The 22626-nt window shown below is 42.9% G+C and overlaps 1 protein-coding gene across 1 annotated transcript; it reads right to left on the reverse strand.

The window, feature by feature from the left end:
* Positions 1-5828: 5828 nt before the first annotated feature.
* LOC145414636 (roundabout homolog 1-like) lies at positions 5829-20036 on the reverse strand. The gene is made up of 5 exons (XM_080284162.1): positions 19988-20036; positions 11527-12105; positions 9369-10585; positions 8474-8783; positions 5829-6838 (listed from the first exon to the last, which is right to left on the reverse strand). Exons 1-5 carry the CDS (start codon positions 20034-20036, stop codon positions 5829-5831), a joined length of 3165 nt encoding a protein of 1054 aa, XP_080140288.1.
* Between the last annotated feature and the right edge of the window lie 2590 nt (positions 20037-22626).

Genomic DNA, 22626 nt, shown 5'->3' on the forward strand with positions numbered 1-22626 from the left:
TACATCATTCAGAGTAATGACGTACTGGAAAATGACAAGTACGGTGCAGTAAAATGTGCAGGTATAAAGTGCAAAAAATGCTTATCATATTTTCGGAATAGCCTATTGTCCAGTGTAAAAACTTGCCCATAAACACTGGTGCACCGTCCTTCACTCAGAGCCAAAGTAACAGTGTTGGGTTTATATACAGTGCACAGAACACAGCCAGCCACACGCACACCGACCACAGTTGTAAGACTGTGTAGAGTGTGTGGGAGAAGAATGTGTGAGGGAGCGTGAGGAAGAATGTGTGGAGGCGTGCGAAGGGGGGGTGTACAGCATGTGTCGGTAAAGGAGAGGAGTGTGTGTGTGGGTGTGGAAGGGCCAGAGTGTGTGCCTCAGTGTGTGCGTGGATGTGGTGGAATGTAGAATGAATGTGTGGGTATGGGCAATGGATAGTGTATGTGTGGGTATGTGATGGGGAGAGTGTATATACGTGTGTGGTAGGGGAGAATGTATGTGTGGGTATTGGAGAGGAGAATGTATGCTTGGGTGTGGGATGGGCAGAGTGTATGTGTGGGTGTAGGAAGAGAAAAAAGTATCTGGGGTAAGAGGAGACTGTATGTGTGGGTGTGGAAGAGGGGGGGTGTATGTGTGGGTGTGGGAAGAGGAGATTATATGTGTGGGTGTGGGAGGGAGGAAGAATGTGTGTGTGTGTGTGTGTGTGTGTGTGTGTGTGTGTGTGTGTGTGTGTGTGTGTGTGTATGTGTTGTGGAAGGACAGGTGTGTGTGTGTGCATGTGAGGCACGTGTGCTTGTAAGTGTGTAATCGTGTAGGAGGTTATGCAGTTGCCATATTCTCTACTCTTTCCCTTGATCACGCCTCAGTGTTGATATATACAACTGCAGAGCTTATATATGGAAGTATTTTCATACTGACGCTGGTGATACTGAGGAACAATATCGTAGATGCTCCTCAGTCTTAAATTCCTTTCCAGTCTACTGAGAGTATATGGCGACAGATACCTGGATGTGTTCTTCAATGATTGTCCCTCTGTAGACGATAGAAATGTTTAATATTTTGTTCCTGTTATTGCCATGCGATTTTATTCAGATTAGGATTGGCCTTTCATTGTCTAAGGGTTAGAAACAGTGTTCACTAAGGTTGTGTGGCTTGTATCACTGAGTGTTGTTGATAGTTTCTCATGCCTCTGTGTTTATCTTTCCTTAATTATACAAGATGGTGAAGATGAGTGAGATGATGATAATGATGATGGTGATGATGATGGATATTATTATTATTAATATTATTATTATTATTATTATTATTATTATTATTATTATTACTACTACTACTACTACTACTATTATTATTATTAGCCATCCATCCATCATCCAATCCTATGTTGCCCCATGAGTAGCGTAGAAGCTCAGGGCTAGGCAAGTTGGTCATGACATTTAAGATGAGAGTAATCAACCTCACGCATCGCTGAGTGGCATTACGCGAGCAATAAACCCCAACCACCCTCTGGATATAAACCTACACAGGCTTAGTCCGACTGAAGCTCCCTAAGTACCCACTAAACCACCAGGCACCATAAGTTGGTTATATGGTTATTACCCAACATAATAAATGGTTTCCTGTATTTGGCTTGTCACTCAATGTAGAGTCACCCATAGGCAGAAGGAAGAGGAAAGAGTGAAGGAAAGAAAGACAGATGAGATAGTGTACAGAAGGATGAGGAAAGAATGAAGGAAAGAAACATAGAAAAGGGAGGAAGGAAGAGGGGAATGGGCAGGCACCCAGAGCACCACTATATCTGGTGAGTGAATGGTGAGCGCCCCCATTATCATTATTATTAATTTGATGATGATAATAGTGGTGATGGTTATTATATAGTCGAAAAATCCGACATGTCAACTTACTCAAGTCAATAATTTAGGCAGTTCTTATTAAGGCAGAAATTTCAAATGCAGAAATGTCAGTACCCAAATATCTTTTCATGGTTAATCATTGCAGTGAATATAGTATCATATGATGCCATCACTCACTGCTTAGCATTAATTAAAGCCTAAGAGTTGGTAGGTGGCGTTCCCATCTGCTCGTCTATGCGTCGTAGTCGCTTTGGAGAATTGTTTAACACAAGTTTCTTTACCACATCTTCCGTATGTTATACCTCACTATCCTCATTTATATAATAAATTCAAAGTAAGTGAATATTAGAACGACATAGATAGATAGATGGATAGATAGATACTGTACAGCGGAATTATAAGATGCAATACGTAAAATCAGGACCAAAGAAACTTTGTTAGGAAACAGACTGGCCCGGGTGGGGTTATGTATCAGTGCTGGTGACACCTTCAAGGCACCTGGCTGGCATATTAACAAACTGATTCATTTTCCTCTGTTTACTGTGATGGCAAAAAAGTTCACTGCGGAGTATTTACAAACACGCTTTTAGTTCCTTGCCAAGCTCAGAAAACATCACTATCCACTGATCCGGTGCTTAAACATCTTTTATGCAAATACAGGAAAAGGTAAAAGTTGAATGCCTGCAAAACTTGTTCCTCCCAATCGAAATTGAACAAAGGAAGTTCACAAACAAACCTGGTTATTTTGAAATGCATAGATGCTAAAACTCGTTGCGTTTAAGAGACTGGTGTTCATAGGCTGTGGTAAAGAGAGTGAAAGTGGCAGTTCCAGAGCTGACCAGCTTGGAAGGATGGAAGAAGGAAGTGTGGATGCACGAAAAGTGCTGTATTAGTCTGATCAGTGTTCTAAGAAATGAGTATAACAGAAGTGTGACCGATGGGGTGAGAGCGGATGCGGGGAGGTTGTGACGAACAGGGAGCATACAGAAAAATTCAAGGGTTTATGAATTAAAATTTTTCCCTGAGAAAAAAGATAGACGGATACTTAGTAAAGAATAAGAGTTTGAATGCAGTAAAATTATGTCGATAAAGGAATATTAAAGGACAGCAGTCATGCATTGTGGAAAGAGGAGATAAAAAATGTTAGTGGGAAACTCATATAAATGTTAGGTTTGAAAACCGGATGTGCGTTGTGTCCTTGGTTACTCTGTGTGAATAAGAACAGAGTACAGTAACTAGGGAAGCGAAGAAGACAAAAGACAGGAGAGCAAGAGTAGAAGTGAGAAAGAAGAGTAGGAAATAACTGCTTTTCCGGATACAGTTGATGCTGCGCTGCCTGGGAATGAATGTGATTAGGATAAAAGGAACGCAGGGGAAGTAGAAATGAAGTTGATGAGAGACGAAATCCAAGAGCAAGATGGTGGGATAAAGTAGCGAAGATATGAAGCGGCGGAGAAGAGTGATGGCAGAGGCGAGTCATTGACATGATAGGTGCCGACCTTACCTCAGTTTCTCTTGTAGTCTTGAAAATGTCATGGAAGGCTGTGAAATAGAAGAGAGGTCTGCACTCCTGCTTTACACACACACACACACACACACACACACAGATATATATATATATATATATATATATATATATATATATATATATATACACACACACACACACACACACACACACGTGAGAAAGAGTGGCGATTTCACCAGTCTCTTGATTTTGGTAGTCAAAAGGCTAGAACTGTCATTTATTTTTTTTTCTGTTGTTTATTTATTAAATAATATTTGATTCCAGAGTTCACGGGTTTGTTCCTAAGAAAACAGATTCATACAGTCCAGCAATTCATAGTAATAATAATAATAGGATACAGGAAGAAGAAAGATCCACACTTCTTGATCATGTTTTATTACAAAAATAAAGTCGTGTATAAAATTCGTAGAAATGACTAGTAACAAATACAGCATCGGAGGAGAGGGGGACGGGAGTTTTTGGCACCATAATATTGGGGGAGAAGTGGGAGGAGTTATATAAAACGAGGGAGAATAGGATGAACGAAGGAGGGGAGAAGAGGGTGAAGGAGAGAAGGGATGCAGAGTGAGGGAGGGAAGGATGAAGGAGGGAGAGGAGAGAGAATGGTGGACAGGAGAGGGGAAGATGGGGTAAGGAAAGAAAGAGCAGTATTACTGGATGAGGGAGGAGCAGAAAGTAGACATGGCGGGAGTTTTGGAGGATGTGTAAAAGGAGGGAGAGGAAAAGGCTGGGCGAGGAATGGAAGTACTGGGTTAGTGCAAGGTATGGTGGGGGGCATTGAAGAACGAAGGGGCTATTTTGAGTGAAAGTTAATAAGGTGTAATGCAAGGGAAAAGAGGGAAGGAAGAAGTGTACATGAAGGGGGAGGAGACTAAAAGGCAGAGAAAGAGAGGAGAAAGGGAGTCGGGGTTGAATATAGGGTGACGGAACAGAATGATGGTAGTAAAAGTGAAAGGGAGGAGACTAACGGGCATGGTGGGGGAGGAAAAAGGGCAGAGGGTAGTGTAGGCTCAAGGATGAGGGGTAAAGCAGGGTAAAGGAGGCAGTGCAAGTCTCGTATTCCGAGTGGCTTTGGAGAACTTGTAACAACTCTTTCCTCGGCCATTTATTGCCCATATTACACACTTCTCTCAGTATATAGCAGATACCAGCTCATCATTAAAAAGACGCAACTAACATGCAACCGAATATTATTATGTAAAGTGCTAAATGAAACACTGAGAATGAGACATTGCTAAGTCTTCCACGCCAACGAGAATACTGTGAGTCCTATCGTGAGGAACTGCACTATCACTAAGGTGTGGCTGGGATGTTATCACTAGGATGAGGCATATTACCACAATGATGTGGCTGAAAATAGTATTACAATGGTGTGGATGTTGTTGCTTGGGTGGCTGAGGATAATACTATCGGGTGTGGCTAAGAGTATTACTGAAGGCGAAACTGCGGTATTATTTAGTGTGTAACTGGGAATAATAGTAAAGTGTGTCTGTGAATATTACTAAGGTTTGTAAGAGTACTACTGTTAGGTGTATCTGAAAATTTTACAAGGGTGTGAGGGAGAATATCATTATAATGTAAGTTGTAACTTTACTATGTGGCGTGGATGGGCATTACTAACGATGGCTGGGAGAATTACCATAGGATGAGGATGGGAATATCACTAGGTTATGACTGAGGAGATAAACTGCATTATTAAAGTCTCACTCAGTCATTATTATAACAGAGTATAAGAAGAACAGTAACAAACATCTTTCGTTCACTTATTAAAGTCTTTTAGCACCTGCTAAACACAAACACACAACATGCGCACATATCACTTTACTATTCACTGGTAAATAGTAAGAAATGTAAAGTTCACAGTTTGATATGCACATTAAACTCGTCTCATCACTATACACATAGCAATGCGTACTCGAATGCTCCCTATATACAATAGATCACTTTGTTAATAACACAGACCACTGTACAAGGCATTTCTTTTACATATATATATATATATATATATATATATATATAATATATATATATATATATATATATATATATACACACGACTGTTACAGCCCGCATCAAAATTATCACTTTCGGCGACGTTATATGAAGCACAGCGGATAAGTGTTGATTTCACAGTACCGATATTTAAATGTATGAATTACACTGTGTCTGTGTATGCGTGTCTGTATGTGTGTGAAAATACAAAATCCTCCGCCAGAACTTGACCCTCTTTACTGGATAAAAATATCTACATTGAACCAAAGCTGTTGTACACTCACACCAGTATCAATGGGTGGATATAGTTATTCTGTAAATACAAGGCACTGTTGTCACTGTTTTGAATGTACAGGTTTAGCCAAAACTTGTATATTTACGTCAGTGTCAGTCTGTGCATATAATTCTTCCTTTACACCAATTATTACGATGTCGTTTTATCACTGGTACAACTGCTAGTGCGTGTTGCTGCGTGGTGGCTGGCCAGGGTGAGCGAGATGGCACTCAATATGCCCTTCATCACCACATCGCTGCAGGCTACTGAAGGTGAGGAATCTGTTGGAGGGGACGACCTGTGCATACGGCTCATACGTGTGCTCCGAGGCGGCATCACAGGGCCTACCGTAGTGGTCCGCCCCTCCCATATTATCATACTGGGAGGCCCTAGAGCACGTCCTGGGCGCCACCCCTTGTTGCCTTGGCTCCCCCAGGTCAAGATCTGGCGGTGGAGAGGCTGGTGGAGGAGGCAGGATGGCAGCCCAGTTGACCTGCACCTCTGCAGACTGATCATTTGGGTGGCAGCAGGACGTGTGTGGTGGTGATGGTGCCAGTAGAGCCATGGTGGCATATGGTTCAGTAGTGTGGTTGGGCAGCAGCATCCTAGGCTCTGCATATTCGTTAACCATCTGATCCGGCTTGAGGAGTCGTGAGGAGGATAAACTGGAATCCTTATCACTGTCAGACGGCCGCCATACCTTATGGTCACTGTACATATTGATGGAAGGGTCCTGGTACAGTGGGGGTGCATGAGGAGGGCTGGCTGGTGGTGCCTTGTGCCGTACCCTCCACAAGTACCACACCACACCAAGCACCAGTAACAGCACCAGCGGAATCAGTAGGTAGGCCAACCACACTGACTGTGACGGGGCGTACAGCACCTCCCCTACTGCCACTGCCCCACCCAACCCCTCTCCCTCCACCACTAAAGGGGCACTGAAAGGTCCTGCTCCAGCACCTGTCAGCGCCGCCACACGCAAGGTATATATGTGTCCAGGCAGTAAATCACGAGTTTCCAGGTAGGGTGTACCAACTATCTCAGTAACATGACTACCGTTGTGGCTGAGTGTGACCATGTACCCTATCACCTCCCCCTGCGCCTCCTCAGTACTAACGCCCGACCACTCGATCAGCACTGAACCCTCCTCTTGCCTCGTTACTCGCACATTACCTGGCGCAGTCAATGGCACTGGAAAGACGGGAGTGAACGCTTCAAGTTAAGATTAGGATGTAACAATATAACTCATGTCTTACCTATCTCTTCCTGTCAGTTTATCTATCTATACCTATCAGTTTTTTTTACTCTCTATTCTTATCAGTTTGTCTAATATAACTCTAAGTGCTATCTATATTTTCCATCTGTCCCTATCAGTTTCGTTACCTATCTTCTCCAGTCAGTTGGTTTATAGACTTGTGTACATGTTTATCGATCTATCTACCTTATTGCTAACTTGTGCTTGTCTTTTACTTATTAGATTGACTGTTTCTGTACATATGTGACAGAACCAGGGACACCTGATTACTTTAAGACCACTGGCATCCAACACATACACCAACATTGTGATACTTGACCTAAGCTGTAAAACATAATACAGTACAGTAGCTATAATACCTTGTCATTATTGAAACTACAACACGGTTTCTTATACAACTAGACTTAAGCAACATTGCTAAACAACATTATCATACAATACTTAAAAACAGGCCACATGTCTTTGACATAACAAGTACTACCAAAGATGTCTTATTTGGTTGTATTCCAACTACCTCCAGAATATTTTAGTCATCCTGCTAATCGCCCGTCTAAAGGAAAGGGTCAGTGAAGGCTACACCTAACTCCTCTAATTCGATAAGTCTCTCCTAAACCGAAGTCGTCGTCAAAAGGTAGCCATCACCATCATCATGAAATTTTCTTACCTAAGGACTGAGTAAGAGAAAATCCAGAAGCAAGAAGACAGGAAGTGTGCTTATGCTAACATCATTCATTCATCATCCAATCCTACGTTGCCCCATAAGGAGCGTAAGAGCCCGGGGCTAGGCAAGGTGGTCCTAACATTTAAGATGAGAGTGACCAGCCACACTCATCCCTGAGTGGCATTACGTGAGCAATAAACCCCAACCATCCCTTGGATATAAACCTTCACCGGCTCAATCTGATTGGAGTGCCGTAATTACCTACTAAACCACCAGGCGCCAAAATTTGGTTATATGGTTACCACTCACCACCCAGCGTAGTAAATATTTCCTGGTGTACAGGAAACCACTTGGCTTGTCACTCAGTGTAGAGTCACCCACAGGCAGAAGGAGGAGGAAAGAATGAAGGAAAGACACAAGAGGATGGAAGGAAAAAAGGATGGAGGAAAGGGCAGACACCCGAGAGCAGCACTACATCGAGTGAGCTAACAAAAAAGAAATAAAATAATCGTAGTGAAAAAGTTTGTCTTTCCCGCAATCCCGGATCTGAAAGAAACCTAGGTCATGTTAGATTACACTTGGCACTGGAAGCTTCATAACTGCTGGCACTTCTTTCTTAGCAACTTAACATGCATATTACACCCAGACATTCTCCTTTATTTAATTTACATAATTTTACTCTTGACACTATATACGGTACCTTAGTAATGCACAGGAGGATAAAAAAGTGCAGTATGTAAAATGAGTAGCTAAGAAAGAAGCGTTACGAAACCTCCCACGCCAGCAAGAATACAGCCATAAAATTTATCGATTTCAGGCGTGGCATGTATGTTATATGCAAAATTAATTGCTAAGGAGGAGGTACTATTAGGCACTCCTATGCCATCAAGAGTATTGGCCTTAAACTTACCCCCCTCGGACGTGGTGAGGTGGTATGAGTTGGACGGCGTGCCCTCGACGCTGTGACAGAAGGGTACGATGAAGAAGGTGTAGGGTGTGTTGGGGTCCAGGTTGTGGAGGTGATAGGTGGATGAGGTGCCCAGGACGGTAGTCACCTCCACACTGCCGCCCTCCGCCATCCAGTACACCAGCATCCCCTCAACCAAGTCCTCCACTGGCTCCAGGAAGCTCCAGTTTAGCTTAACACTGTCTGCTGCTGTGGCTGTGGCCTTGTTTAGAATTACCAGGGGACGCGCCAAGCGACGCCGATCGCCACGCACCTGAAGTAGTGCATATTATTACTAAGCCTGACAAAATACGAAAAACAGACAACAGTCCGTATTAACAATAATTGTTGTCAACTGTTAGGGAGATATGTTTACCGTAGGAAATGGTTAAGGACCTTTTTAAGTACAGTATGGTCCATAAAATACGCAACCCAATTCTCATGTGCTGCTGTGATGTCTCAGCCAGCGCCACCATTATCTACAGTGCATCATTTTCTTAGTTCTATAACCTTTTTCATGCTTTGCAATATTTGTTTTTTTATGTTTACTGACTCCTAAGCTTATTAGTTGGTCATGACTTTTCCTTTGTCACAAAGGACACTGAGCAGTTTCGACCAAACACAAGATTGGAGAACGTAATTTGCAAACCATCCTGCATTTTTAAAGGATCCTAACCAATTTTTACAATAATAAAATCTCCATAATATTCCTTTAAATATAATTACACATTAATTTTTCCATTGTCACAGTAATATTCATTTTAAATTTTGAAGTATTTGGAGGCTTTATGAGTAAAACAGTAGAATTCAAACAACCATACTTATAACTTAAACCTAGGACAGTTTATAAACAGGGTACCTGGTCTGCAGTAAGGGTGGGGTGTGGAGGGGCCCTGGTGGTGACAGGGTCAGACCAAGGGCTGGGGAACGACGTCCCCTGACTGTTGACAGCACGCACCAGGAAAGTGTAGGTGTGGCCTGGTGACAGGTGGCTGACAACACATGATTCTTGCGTGATGACTGCATCAGCCACCCGCCACTCGGACCATCCCTGGCGCCAGTACTCCACAGCATACCACTGGTGACCAGCCTTGCTGCCCTGGGAGTTGGGCATCCAGCTTAGCTGCACTGAGGTTTGGTTCCAGTCCAGTACACGAGGCTTGGTGGGTGGTGGTGGCAGTAGTGGTGACTCCTCTGGCTCTGTGTTCTTCACCACATTAAGCACAGCCTCCTGCTGTATGCTGCCTGTTGTTGCCGTTACATGACAGCTGTATATGCCAGCATCGTCAAGCTGTACGTCTTTGATGATGAGAGCACCATTCTCTGGCAGTAAGAACCGAGGCTTGTGAGGGTGCTGACTCAGCAAACGGGATGGCAGATGTGCGGCTGGCTGGTACCACCAGGTGACATGTGCTGTTGCTGCCTCACTCACCACCTCACATGAGAACCTGGCCACTCCTCCAGGGGCCACTGTCAGGTCCTTGGGTCCCACACCAATTACTGGAGGAGGCAGCGCTGTTACCACTACTACTTCTGCTCGCCCACTCACCCCTCCACCACTGTTAATGCCCCAGCAATAGTAAGCACCGGTGTCCTGTGTGCCTGGCTGGTGCAGCAGGAGAACACTGCCATCATCAGACACTGAGGCGTGGCTGCTGCTGTGACCAGGGGACAGAACAGCTGTCCTGTCCGCAGAAGGGAGGCGCCAGAGCACGAGGGGTTCAGGCTCGCCTTCCACACGACATCGCAGTCGTGCCTCATTGCCTTGGATCACCTGCAGGTGCTGAGGCTGCTGGGTCAGCTCTGGAGCATCTAGCACAGTGAGTGTAGCCCTGACAGTATCTGCACCTGCCTCACTTTCGGCCTCACACACATAAACACCTGAGTCTGCCACGGTCACTTCCTGCAGAATTAATCGTTGGTCCTCAACAGTTGCTCTTCCCAGTGGCATCCCTCCATCCACTCGCCTCCAGGTGACTGTCGGGGTGGGAGAGCCCCTCGCCTGGCAACCCAACTCCACACCAGCACCTGACGCTACTGACATGTTGGATGGCTCCTCCTCAAACCAAGGCGGTGCTGGGAGAATTAAACCCTTGTTGATAGAACATCTGTATATCAAAATTATTATACTATCATCTCGACCTAATGATAATGCAACTTAAAATTATATGGTAAATCAGTAACTAAGCATGCAGGGAGGCCCTTTTCTTGCAAAGTGAAGGGCTTTCTATTATCTGTTTATATTAGATGGACTGCAGAGGGACTTCTCCAGCCTGCAGTTCACCAGGTTCATGTACAGATGAGCCTGGAGCCACAACAACAACTGGATGATCCATTTCTGAATTTAACAGAGATATTCTAACTTTGTTGACATCAAACGTATATTAATCTCATGATACTGAAGAGAGAAGCCTTCATGTGGCACTGATATAACTGAGCGGCTCTGCTGTCTGGTTATACAAACATTCCTGAATTCCGTCACTCTCCCCAAAAGGAGGGTGGTGGACTGCAATAGGTCAACGAGCCTACAAGCCTCTGGGTTCACCTTCAAATGAGCCTGGATTGCTGCTACTACCACTACTACTAAACGCAAAGGATATTTGTTTTATAAAATACCAAAAGATCGTTTGAGAGAAAGAGAGAGAGAGAGAGAGAGAGAGAGAGAGAGAGAGAGAGAAAGAGAGAGAGAGAGAGAGAGAGAGAGAGAGAGAGAGAGAGAGAGAGAGAGAGATGATGATGATGATGAAAGTCTGCTGACCCGGGGTAATATAATTCAGGGTCAGTAATAAACACGACCAACCATCAACCCACGATATTATTTTTTTACCATAATTTGTTCTTGCAACCACAAGACGATATTGCAAAACTTAAGAAATATCTCTTGTATCGATGGGGTTAATGAAGGCTATTCTTAACCCCACCAGTTCGAAAATCCTCCTCAATGCTGAATAAAATAACCTGGAGACAACAAGAACAGAACAAAATAGAATGTCTTCGTAGTGACGGTGTTAACTTACTCATGACGGTGAGGTGAGATGGTGGTGCCTGACGGGTGCCAGCAGCGTTGCGGGCACGACATACGTACTGGGCCGAGTCCTGCTGGACGGCCCGGGCGATTATCAGGTCACCATCCTGGTTGACACTGATGCGGCTGGAGTTGGTGACCTGGTGTCCATCCCTGAGCCAGGTAACCTCAGGTGGAGGAGTGCCCTTGGGAGGCCGGCAGGGCAAGGTGATGGATTCCCCTACCAGCACTTTTATAGAGGAGTCAGCCTGCTGCTGGAAGTCATGGGCCAGTGTGGCCACAGTGAGTGTGGCATTTTTTGAACGTGTGGCGCCATAGCTGTTTGAGGCCACACACCAATATGTTCCGGCATCACTGTCCCTCCTGGTGGCCGTGACCCGCAGGAAGAACAGTGACCCTGAGGGAAGAAGCACCCGGTGTGAACGCTGATCCTGTGATGACGTGACCACTTCCTCCCCGTCCCGGAACCATCGGATTCTGGAACTGCCTGAGGCGGCGCAGTTCAGAGTGGCGGGGTCATTGCGCCGCGCCACCACGTTGCTCGGGTGTTCCTTGATCACTGGAGGTGCACCTGTACAGGAGACGTCATCATCAGTCTCATCATCTTCAGTGTCATCATCAGCAGCAGCAGCACGAATTCTTTATCCTATCTAAGGACACCATTAGGTTAGGCCTAGAAATCAGTATATACAGAGATAACACGGTAAAGGAATAACTGTTAACAATATGCTCACTGAAAACAAGAGTTACCCGTACTTAATGAAATGTAATATATCATTTGTTCAAATATGACATTATTATTTTATTTTTTTTATGCAAACTAAAAGTATCCCTACTCAATGACCTTAAAGTAACCTAAGTAAGAAATAATGTTCAATTTGAAAACTAAAGATAAACTGGAATTAATGGAAAACAATCTTATTTTCATCTCTTCTGTCTCATAAGGAGCATAGGGGCCTGAAACTAGGCTACTTAATCCAGACATTGAAGTTAAGGTTACTAGTCGCCCTCTATGGGTGGCATCATATGATTAACCAAATAAAACTCAATCTACCCTTAGATGTACAACCTGGACTCACCTTCAGTTCGATTCCTTTAACTCAACTACCAGCCGTCTATAGTATTTGGCTATATATGGTAGTTACCACCAAGCGTAGTAAGTAGTTTCGTTTGCTACAATGAACCACTTGGTCTGTTACTCAGTCCAGAATCTAAACTAAGGCAGCATTACATAGTAGCCGACTGGTGGGTGCTTCCTCCTACCAGCATACCAATAAAAATGTACGCACATTTTTTTTTTTTTTTTTCGTGGTTGCTGTCTCCTGTCCATTTTTTTTTTTTTTTTGTATTCATCTATTGTTACAACGCTGTATTCTAAGTGGCATATGAGTCATCTGCACCATTTCTTTGGCAGCTTATTTTACATATTATACCTCACCAGTCATTTATATGCCGTCTTCATCGTTTCTATATCTACGTATTTTGTATGAACAAAGGATGCTGAGGTGCAGTGTGCAAAATAAAGAGCAAAACATAGGTGTTTCAACCCGACTCGGACCATCAAGGTACCTGACAAAGAACTAAGTTGGGCCGAAAATGTTATATCCTTACAATAAATAATTATGTGGACATCATTCTTACACTTAAATATTTCAGGACACTGAAAATATCGCACGTTTGTTTTTACCAAACAGAAATTGGTTTCACTCCAACTTGAAAACCAAGATGTTGTTTTATGAAATTCCATGAGTCATAGTTAAGAGGTAAGACTGAGTCTGTCTGGCTAATATTTAAATTATTGACCCACCAATCTGACAACACTTAGCCGTCAAATTAATTGAAAAGGGGCAGGTATCCTCGTCAGGTTGGAACAAACGCAATGCAGACAAAAGAAAGAAGGGCAATGTGCTCTCTCTCTCTCTACACATGAGTCTACTCTGTTGTAGGGTAAATAACTATTTTACCTGGAACTGCACCTGAGATGACACAATACAATGCGGGAATAACACGTCATTTCGGGTTGCTTTCTTGGTGGCATAGGAGGCTTCGTAGCACGTCTTCGGTAGGGATTTATTTAGCACATTATACCTTAACATTCTCTTGTATGTTAATTTCAGTCCCTTTAATATTAACACTGTCCGCATCAGTAACATATATGAGGTTTCTGGTGTTATATGCCGAATAAACCGCTTAAGGAAAGCTGTTACGAAATCCCGAACCCCACTTTTAATATATCCCTTATAACCACGATAATTTCACGTGTAGAAAACATACGAGGAACACATGTAAGTAGTGATAATCTGTACCCAGTCAACGCCATTGCAGCACTGCTCTAGTCTGACTGCGCGGCGGTGAAAATTATGCATGGTACCGCACAGAGACAAAAATTCCGACTGTGACGTTCTAACCGCTAGGCCACCAGGCACCCTTCCCTCATCTCTAAAATACCTCACGTCAGCATTTTACCACACCATTCTAAACCTGCGCTAAAATCATTCCTGTCATCATACCGACATTCCCTCGTCATCCATATTTCTCTTCATCCTGTTTCGCCGTCCCTAAAAACTCGCATGTTACTTCTCACCTCCTCACTCCATGTGCTGTAGTCACACCCCCTTGTAATTTTTCACCATCCCATATTTCTCTCCTTTGATCCCTAACTCTGTCTTTCGATATTCTCTTCACTTAAACTTGCTCTATGTTTGCCCTCCTGCCATCTTGAATGCTGAGTTATAGCGAGAGTTTACTCTATGTCCACCATTGTTAAACTCTCTCCGGCTATTATCCTAGATATGCCTCATCAGTCCTCTTTTACTTTTAAAATATCTTCCGTTAACCATCACTTACTCCATCGACATCCCCAATAATATTTCCTTTCTTTTTTCTTTTTTTTCTTCCAAACGATTATTCAGCTTGGCATCATGCTGTAGTTCATCATCAATTCTCTCCAGACCTGATTAAGTTATTCCGTATGCCATAATCTTCAGACGCCAATTTCTTTTTTTTTTTTCCTTCGTTCTTTTAAAGGAATTTGTGGGGTCAAACGTCAAACAATGTAATGCGCAGTTTTTAAGAGCCTTTTTTATACGTTCTTTATTCATCATGGCAATGTGCAAAGACGTATAAGACCGTGACAATCTAGTATTAAAGTTTTTTCACCATCTAAATCCCTTACATTACGCTTCACGCAGTTCATCCGCGATCCACCTTCTTAACACCTTTTCTAAAAACCTTTGAACCTAAAATCTCACATCATCCTTTATTCAGTCCATCGACGTCCCTAAAATCCTTTACATTAATCCTCTTTCACACCAAATCTCTAGCCTTACCCATCATTCTGCCTCATCACAGTAATTTACGATACTGTTATCCGTTGCCCACCCACTGCATCTTGTCCAGCTACCCTACAAGTCTCATGTTACTCCACACCCATCGACTTAACATTCCTCCCCGTCTCCCTCTACACACACACACACACACACACACACACACACACACACACACACACACACACACACACACACAATCTCTCTCTCTCTCTCACCACCCACCCTCCCACCCACACACACATATACACACATCCAGCTTACCTCTCACCTTTCTCACCCCCACCTCAGTCTCAGCCTCCTTCTCCCCCTTTTCCCTCTACTCTCTTGGCCAAACTCTCTGACAAAGTTTGTCTCTTTCGTCATCGCTCACCTATACTCATTTTTTTTTCCTTTTATCGAGGCGAAGATGCACTGGACAGGTTGGTGATGATTGGCTGAATGTAACATTACTTCATAATCTCTTTATTCGTTAGCATTATTAATTGACAACATATATTTGAGGGGGAAATTTGGGTAAGTAGATGTTATTCGGACATGTTGCATTCAATCATCACCAACCTGACAAGCGTATCTTCGCCTCAGTTAAAAAACTAAGTAGTTAGGGACCCGGATGTCATTTCGACTCTTACACATCGTATTCTAGAGGATTAAAATTTAGCAGCACCTTATTATCTGCCTAAATGACTCACAAGCATTATACCTACAGTCTTTTTCTTCTTCCTCAACTCTTGACTGTAAACACGGAGTCATTTCGCATGTAAAACACACACACACACACACACACACACACACACACACACACACACACACACACACACACACATATTAAAATTTGTGAAGATTATTTGCCTTGTGAGATGGAACAAGGAATTTGGAAAGTGTGAATGATGTATGAATGACTTGTGAGCCATTTCACGGCGCATTTTTTTTTTCTCTCTCTCTTTTTTTTATGGTTCTCTTAGTTGTCTTTGGGTGTCACCTCATCCCAGCTTTTAGGTGGGAACTAGGGTTGGTATCATGTAATTAATACTACATATACCGATATACCAGACATTTATCTAAACAGTAAGCACTAGGGAAGGATGCTTCCATGTTTCATCACCATAACATAAACTGGCGGCACCACTGCCTAGGTTTACAAATGTCCGTCAACGCCCTCTCTGTCCCCTCAGAGGGAAGATGGTAGACGGCAAGATGAGAAGAACGTCAGTATGCAGTCCACTGGGTTCACCTTCAGATAATCCTGGGCCAATAACAACAACAACAATAACCAAAAGAACTATTAACTAGTACTCTGCATCTCCCTATACCAATTGCATGTTTTAAATTACTGATGGAATTAACACAGGTAAACGCAAATTATACATCAACATATCTGTCCTCGACACCGAGAAAAATAACGACTGAGTTATAACCTTTGAAGACCAAAACATTTGCTTTTGCGATGCATGTGTTAGCAGCAAGGGCATGTAAGATTCCTCATCAGAGTCAACGGGTTATATTCAGTAATATCATCAAATGTATAGAAAAATTTACAACACAAAGGACATTTTGGATAGTCGCACCCACCCCAACCATATCCTATGCGTACGCCCCAACGCACATCAGATGGTGTCCTTTCACTCCTTTGTCTTTGGACTCATCCCTCAGAAACAAAACAGACACACCTCAGGTACACACCACGTGTATGATCATAAAATAATATGACTGCAACTTGCCAGCCTTCGTTCTTCAAAAACATAGCTACATTGACTCAGTGACACAGTTTGGGAAACACACTGGACTTGGCAACCGCTGGGGGTATGATAAAAAATAAGTAAATAAATAAATAAATACGGCAAATAGTAAATGAATATAAAGACACCACAAAAGGTTTCCCCCCTCCAAGGGGAGAATCACACCAGCCGCGAGCAGATACAAATCTAGAGCGCCTCGGAATGACCCTGACCTTGACCCATTTTCACCAATTTCGAACTCGAAGGAAATTTTCATCCCTCCTACACACCTATAAAATTTTGTGATGATAACTTTAGCTGTTGCGAAGTTATCGTGGTATCAGACACACACACCTTGATCTACTTTCACCAATTTCGAACTCGTGATCGATTTTTCCTCTACTGCACACCTGTAAAATTTTATTATCTCTTGAGCGGTTGCAACGTTATCGTGCTGACAGAAACACAGACACACGGAGAGACGACCAGACAACCTGAAAACAATACCAGCTTCGCTATCGCGGCTGGTATTGAGACTGAATAGTAATGATGCCAAACCACAATTTTTGGAATACTAGAATGAGAAATTTCGCTGCAGTCAAGAAGAATTTTCGCTGCAGGAGCAAGAAGATCGTTGCTTCGTATGCGAGCGTAAACAAATCTAAGTCGTTGCGTCCTTTGTTAGCTAAGTTACAATTTCCTATTGCTCATATATGAACGGACGGAGAAGTGCTTTGTTGTGTTCTCATCTGGAAAGCGTATAATCTCTAAATCCTAAGTCTCTCTCTCTCTCTCTCTCTCTCTCTCTCTCTCTCTCTGTTAGATACTGCTGTAACTTAAAATAGTTGCTTGAATGTACGAGTACATATTATGCCGATCATGAGCTTTCAGAAAGCGGGCGAGGTACAATCAGTTTCGGTTCCCCTATCTGTTATCATTTCTCTAAAACGTTTGTCATAGTTTATTTTTCTTAATATTTGCTTTTATTCAGCTATTTAATATTGGTTCTCGAGAGGGACGCCGCCTTGTGGCGCCGCCGATATAAGCCGGACTACCTTACTCCGCTGCTTAGTTAGGCAGATGTCCTTCATCTCCCTCCCTATCTCTCAAAAAAAGATGGTGGACCAGCTACAAAGGTGTTTTGAGTATGGTGTGAAATGCAGTAATGGGAATAGAACTCATCCCAAATTCTCCTTTTTTATCTCTTGTTTCTGCACTTATCCATCCCAACATCTTAATATTTTAGACTACTTTCTAATTATATATACACTGTAGAAGCACAATTTGTTCGTTAAATTTTGACACATCATAGCAGGGCACTGGTATTAAACTGGCTCATGAAATTCTCAACACGTTTTCTTGTGTAGTTTATTTTGTGTATTGTATTCTGTAAGCTATTTCCATATTTTTAAACCTGCAAATAAATAGCATCGACAAAAGACACTAAAACATTAATAATGATGTGCAGAATTAATGGCTAAAGAAGAGATGTTCCGAAATCTCCAAAGTCACGATAAGACCCTAAGACCGCTAATTAACCTGAGTAAACTTTACAAGGTGTATTAACGTTGTCTAATAAATCGGTGCAGATTCCTCTGATGACACAAGTGCTTAAAAATATATGAACCATCCAGTTTATAAGTAGATAATTATATGAATATAATGAACATCTAGTAGAAAGACTATTAATTTTAGTATTTTCTTTTTACTACGGCATATAAAATTAGCGGAACAGTTTGACTATATTATAGACTTATATAATTCCCAACATGGTTAGTCCCTTCGTCGATCAATGTATAATTTTAATCATTTCACTACAACACTTTTTTCGTGGTTTATTTTGCTCAGGTCACCATCAAACGATATCATTGCCCAAACTAACCTGATAAAGATCCCTAACCCCTTTCAGTTGGGTTGATGGCCAGGTTGTGCCAGATTGAAAGGTTTAATTACTGATCAACAAGACTCAGTCTTACCTCATAACTAAGGTTCATCAAATTTCATTCAACCACGACAGTATTCACGGTGTGGGAGTGGCCCGGTTCCGTCAGATGAAAACAAAGACATTAAAGTGAAGGGGTTAATGAAGGTTATAATATTTAACCCCACAAATTCGATGTCTCGCCTAAACTGAGTAAAATCGTCTGGAACGGCAATAGTAAACTAAAAGATATGTCATGGTAGTGAAGATGTTAATGTCATAATTTCCTACGTTGATAAAAACAATATCGACCAGTAGTTCATTTTAGTGCTACTTAGGAAATAACGTCCGTCAAAACATTATGTACTTAACATCAAAGCTGATACAAGAGAGGGTCGCCTTTACGTGGTGACACCGATATAACCAGGTGGAGGAGCTGCTTGGCTATGAAAAACTTCCATCAGCTTCCTATCACCAGAATGGAGGATGGTGGACAGCAGGAGAAGTGAAGCTATGTCTGCCGTCCACCGGATTCATGTTTCATAGGAGCCTGGGACCACAACAGCAACAAATTCAACAACAACAACAACAATAACAAAATTGATTCCATTATCTGATGAGCTGATCAGTAATAAATTGTTCTCTAAAATATAATCAAGAATTGGTTCTGGTATATAGACGACCCATTCACAGACTATCGGTTACTGTTAAATGTAATTGTCTTTTCAGAAGATGAATTTAGATTAAAAATAATTAAAGTAATGTTTACCAATTTTTTCAGTCATGTATATTATCTTTTACCATGAACATAATTTCCATCGACCAGAAAACCCCACTCTTATACATGGCACAAACTTGCGTTCTTTAATCGCATAATTGTTAATATGTGAAAGACAGAAATTATGTCATACAGTATTATGCTGAATAAATGGCGGAACAAATGAGGAAGGAGGAATTTAAAGTGCAGGCGATGGCGTCTTGTTTCATTCTTGTTACCAGTGGACGATTATACTGTGACTGGGAGTGACTTTTCGAAACAGGTGTTAAATTAACCCCTTCAGCAATACCTTAAGTGCTAAAAGCCTTTCCTCAGCTGAATAAAATCGTCTGAAGTAACAAAATTCACTGAGAAAAGACGTCACGGGGATTCAAAGGGTTGTAAATTTTTGTCTATGAGCCTGGATGAGCTAGAGGATGAAATCACCTGATAAAAATACAGGTAAACAGATTTCGTCATTAATGGGAATAACTCTGTCCATATAATTAGGACAGGATGCCCCAAGTTACATATCAGCCAATGTTATAGCAAACCTAACCTAACCAATATTGACACACAGAGGCAGAGTTGTTTCGGATAATTACCAGATAAAATGTATTTAGTTAACACCAACCTGGCTCAGCAGCGACGAGACTGAGACACACGAACAATAAAAATAAATCCATGGTTCTTCGACGGACTCCCCCACGCACTCTCACTCACGCACTCACTGCCGCCGGAATCACAGTAATAGTCTGACCTTTCATCTTCTCTTCGCATCGTGCAACACAGCTCACTGGGGACCTATTTTCACAGTCCCTATAGCAGTAGTGTAAGTATAAAAGTGAGTCGGGTTGTGTGGCTATTTTCCTTTTCAATATCTCACATAAAATTGGAACATTTTACAACTCAGGTCACTACAGATCACAATATTTGTAATGCCCGTAACAGTGATCATTACGACTGGCAGCATGACTACGTTCCAGAGCAACAGCGAGTTCCAGCGAGCGTCTGTGGCTAAGGTCTAGAGCGAGATGATCCAACACCCTGCCTCTGCCGGGTCTGCTCTCACACTGATCCCCTGCTATGAGCGAGTGAACGCAGGCAGATGGGGTGGCCGAGAGGGGGACAGAGGCAGCAGGCAGTTCAGAGAGAAAAGAAAACAGGGATGAGTGAGAAGAGAACAGTGGGGAATCAGAGAGGGGAAAGGAGGAATAAGAAAGGAGAATGGGAGGAGGAAGGGGACAGGAAAGGGAAAAGATACGAGAAGAGAGAGGAGAGGGAGACCGGAAGACGGCAAGTCAGGGAAATGAGTGGGCTCGGAATGACTCTGAAAGGGAAGTGTTAATCATCATGGAAAGAACAGGGAGGGAGACAGAATAAAATTAAAGAATTGGGGAAAGATAGGAGAAGACTTAAAGAAGTGGATGAAGTAGTGGAATGGTGGGGAAAGGGAAGTGAAGGAGAGGTAGGGGGAACGAAAAGAGAGCAGAGGAGGGGGAACAAAGGAAGTGGGAGTTCTGGGCAGGGACATGGATAGGGAACGGGAGAGGAGAACGAGGGAATGGGGAATGTCAGGAGAAGGGGGAGGTAGGAGAGCAGGGGTGCACGTGAAGGGAAGGAGAGAATCAGGGGTGGAGCAGAGATAAGGGTGAACGATAAGTGATGGGAGCGGCGGCAAGAAGAGAAGAACAAGGGAAGTGGGATGGAAATGTAAGAAACAGAAATGGAAAGGGTGAGTTTGGCGGAAATTGTGGAAAAGGAATAAGAAAATGGAAAAGCAAATGTGCCAGGGATAAAAAGAAAGCGAGGACATTAAAGAAAGAGAAAGAGATGATGGCGAGGAGGAGAAGAGAAGTACCAGATGGTGAGAGGGAGGGGGAGGTACGAGAGTGGGAGAGGAGGTGGGTGTGGACTACAGACGGCATGGTTTGCGTTGGCAGGTGGGTGGCAGCCAGTGTGGACGTGGGGTAGGGATGCGTGTGTGTGTAATTCACGGGGTCGGTCAGGATCACTTGATGGTCGTGATCGTCAGCATTTTACCCTCCCGGAAGGGAGCTGAGAGCTCATATAGTCCGATCTAAGGGCAAGGCTGTGACCTTCACACACGCACACACCCGTCCCCTTGCTCAAGGGGGACAGTAACCACCCACTTCGTCAGTGAAACTTTTCGCAACCTGAGCGAGGCGCGAACTCCCGTCTACCAGATGGCAAGCGAGAACGTTACCACTGCGCCAGCGAGCGGTGTAGATGTGTGTGTGTGTGTGTGTGTGTTCTTAGACAGGGGTTTATAAGTTTATTAAATTTATCATGATGTGTTAGTCACTTTAAGTTGTGGTATAGGGTTATTGATGTATTGATGTGTTGTGTTAACCTTTACACAGCCAATTGTTTACTCTACATAGGTATTATATTCAGACTAACACCTGGCGCTTTGCTTTCAGTCAGTGGGTTAAAGCTGACAATTTTCAGCAAAATTTTTCTTTGCTCTGGACATAGTATATTACTGCATTCATAGCATACCGTTCCTCTCTCTCTCTCTCTCTCTCTCTCTCTCTCTCAACAAGGCTAGCTCTGATCTCCAGTCTTTCAAAGACAGTGTGTCCAGGCATCTCGAAATGATCGGATCTTGAATTTGGCTTTCTCTTGTATCTTGTTTTTCTCTTGGAAGGAACAGTTTGCGGGCTTGTGGCCTTTGGTTCCTTCTTCCTAACATAAAAAAAAAAAAAAAAAAGACACCTTTAACCCGCCCCGTCCCGACGACGTATGGGTATGTTGCAACGATTTGCATTTGCCAGTCCCGGCGACGTACCAGTACGTCGTGCAATTGCAAGGTCACTAATTTGCACAATTTTCAATTTTCGCACGTGATTTTTCGTATGTATACACGGGACACCTTCCTCTATTCCTGTACAAGATACCAAGCAGGGACAATGCCTTACGCTGCATAACCTCCCCCCTCCCCCCCTCACGACATTGTCTTGGCAAAGGACCTGTTACCAGTGACCTGGCTAGTAAAGTTATTCAGGGCCAGAGTGATTCCCCAATCGATGACAATGTGGAGGACAATGTTTACATAGCATTAGAAGAAGAAACAGCCAGAAATAATGATCAGGTAGTGTGGCAAAAATAGGTCAGGTATGGTGATTAGTTAGTGAGTGAAACAATGCTTATAATGCCTTTATTACTGCTTGAAAACCAATATACTGTCATACTACATATACATTCGTACCAAGTAAATAAATAAATACCGTTTATGAGTGGATAAAACAGTTACCCTCCCATAGAACTCGTTTTCTTTGGTGCCAGCATGTTAGAAAACCCACTCAGGTAAGGAGGAACTCCTACCTGGATTGGGCACTTTAAACCT

The sequence above is a fragment of the Coenobita brevimanus genome, chromosome 13, assembly GCF_032717465.1.
Source record: "Coenobita brevimanus isolate Jiangsu-jjx chromosome 13, ASM3271746v2, whole genome shotgun sequence".
Lineage (NCBI taxonomy): Eukaryota > Metazoa > Arthropoda > Malacostraca > Decapoda > Coenobitidae > Coenobita > Coenobita brevimanus.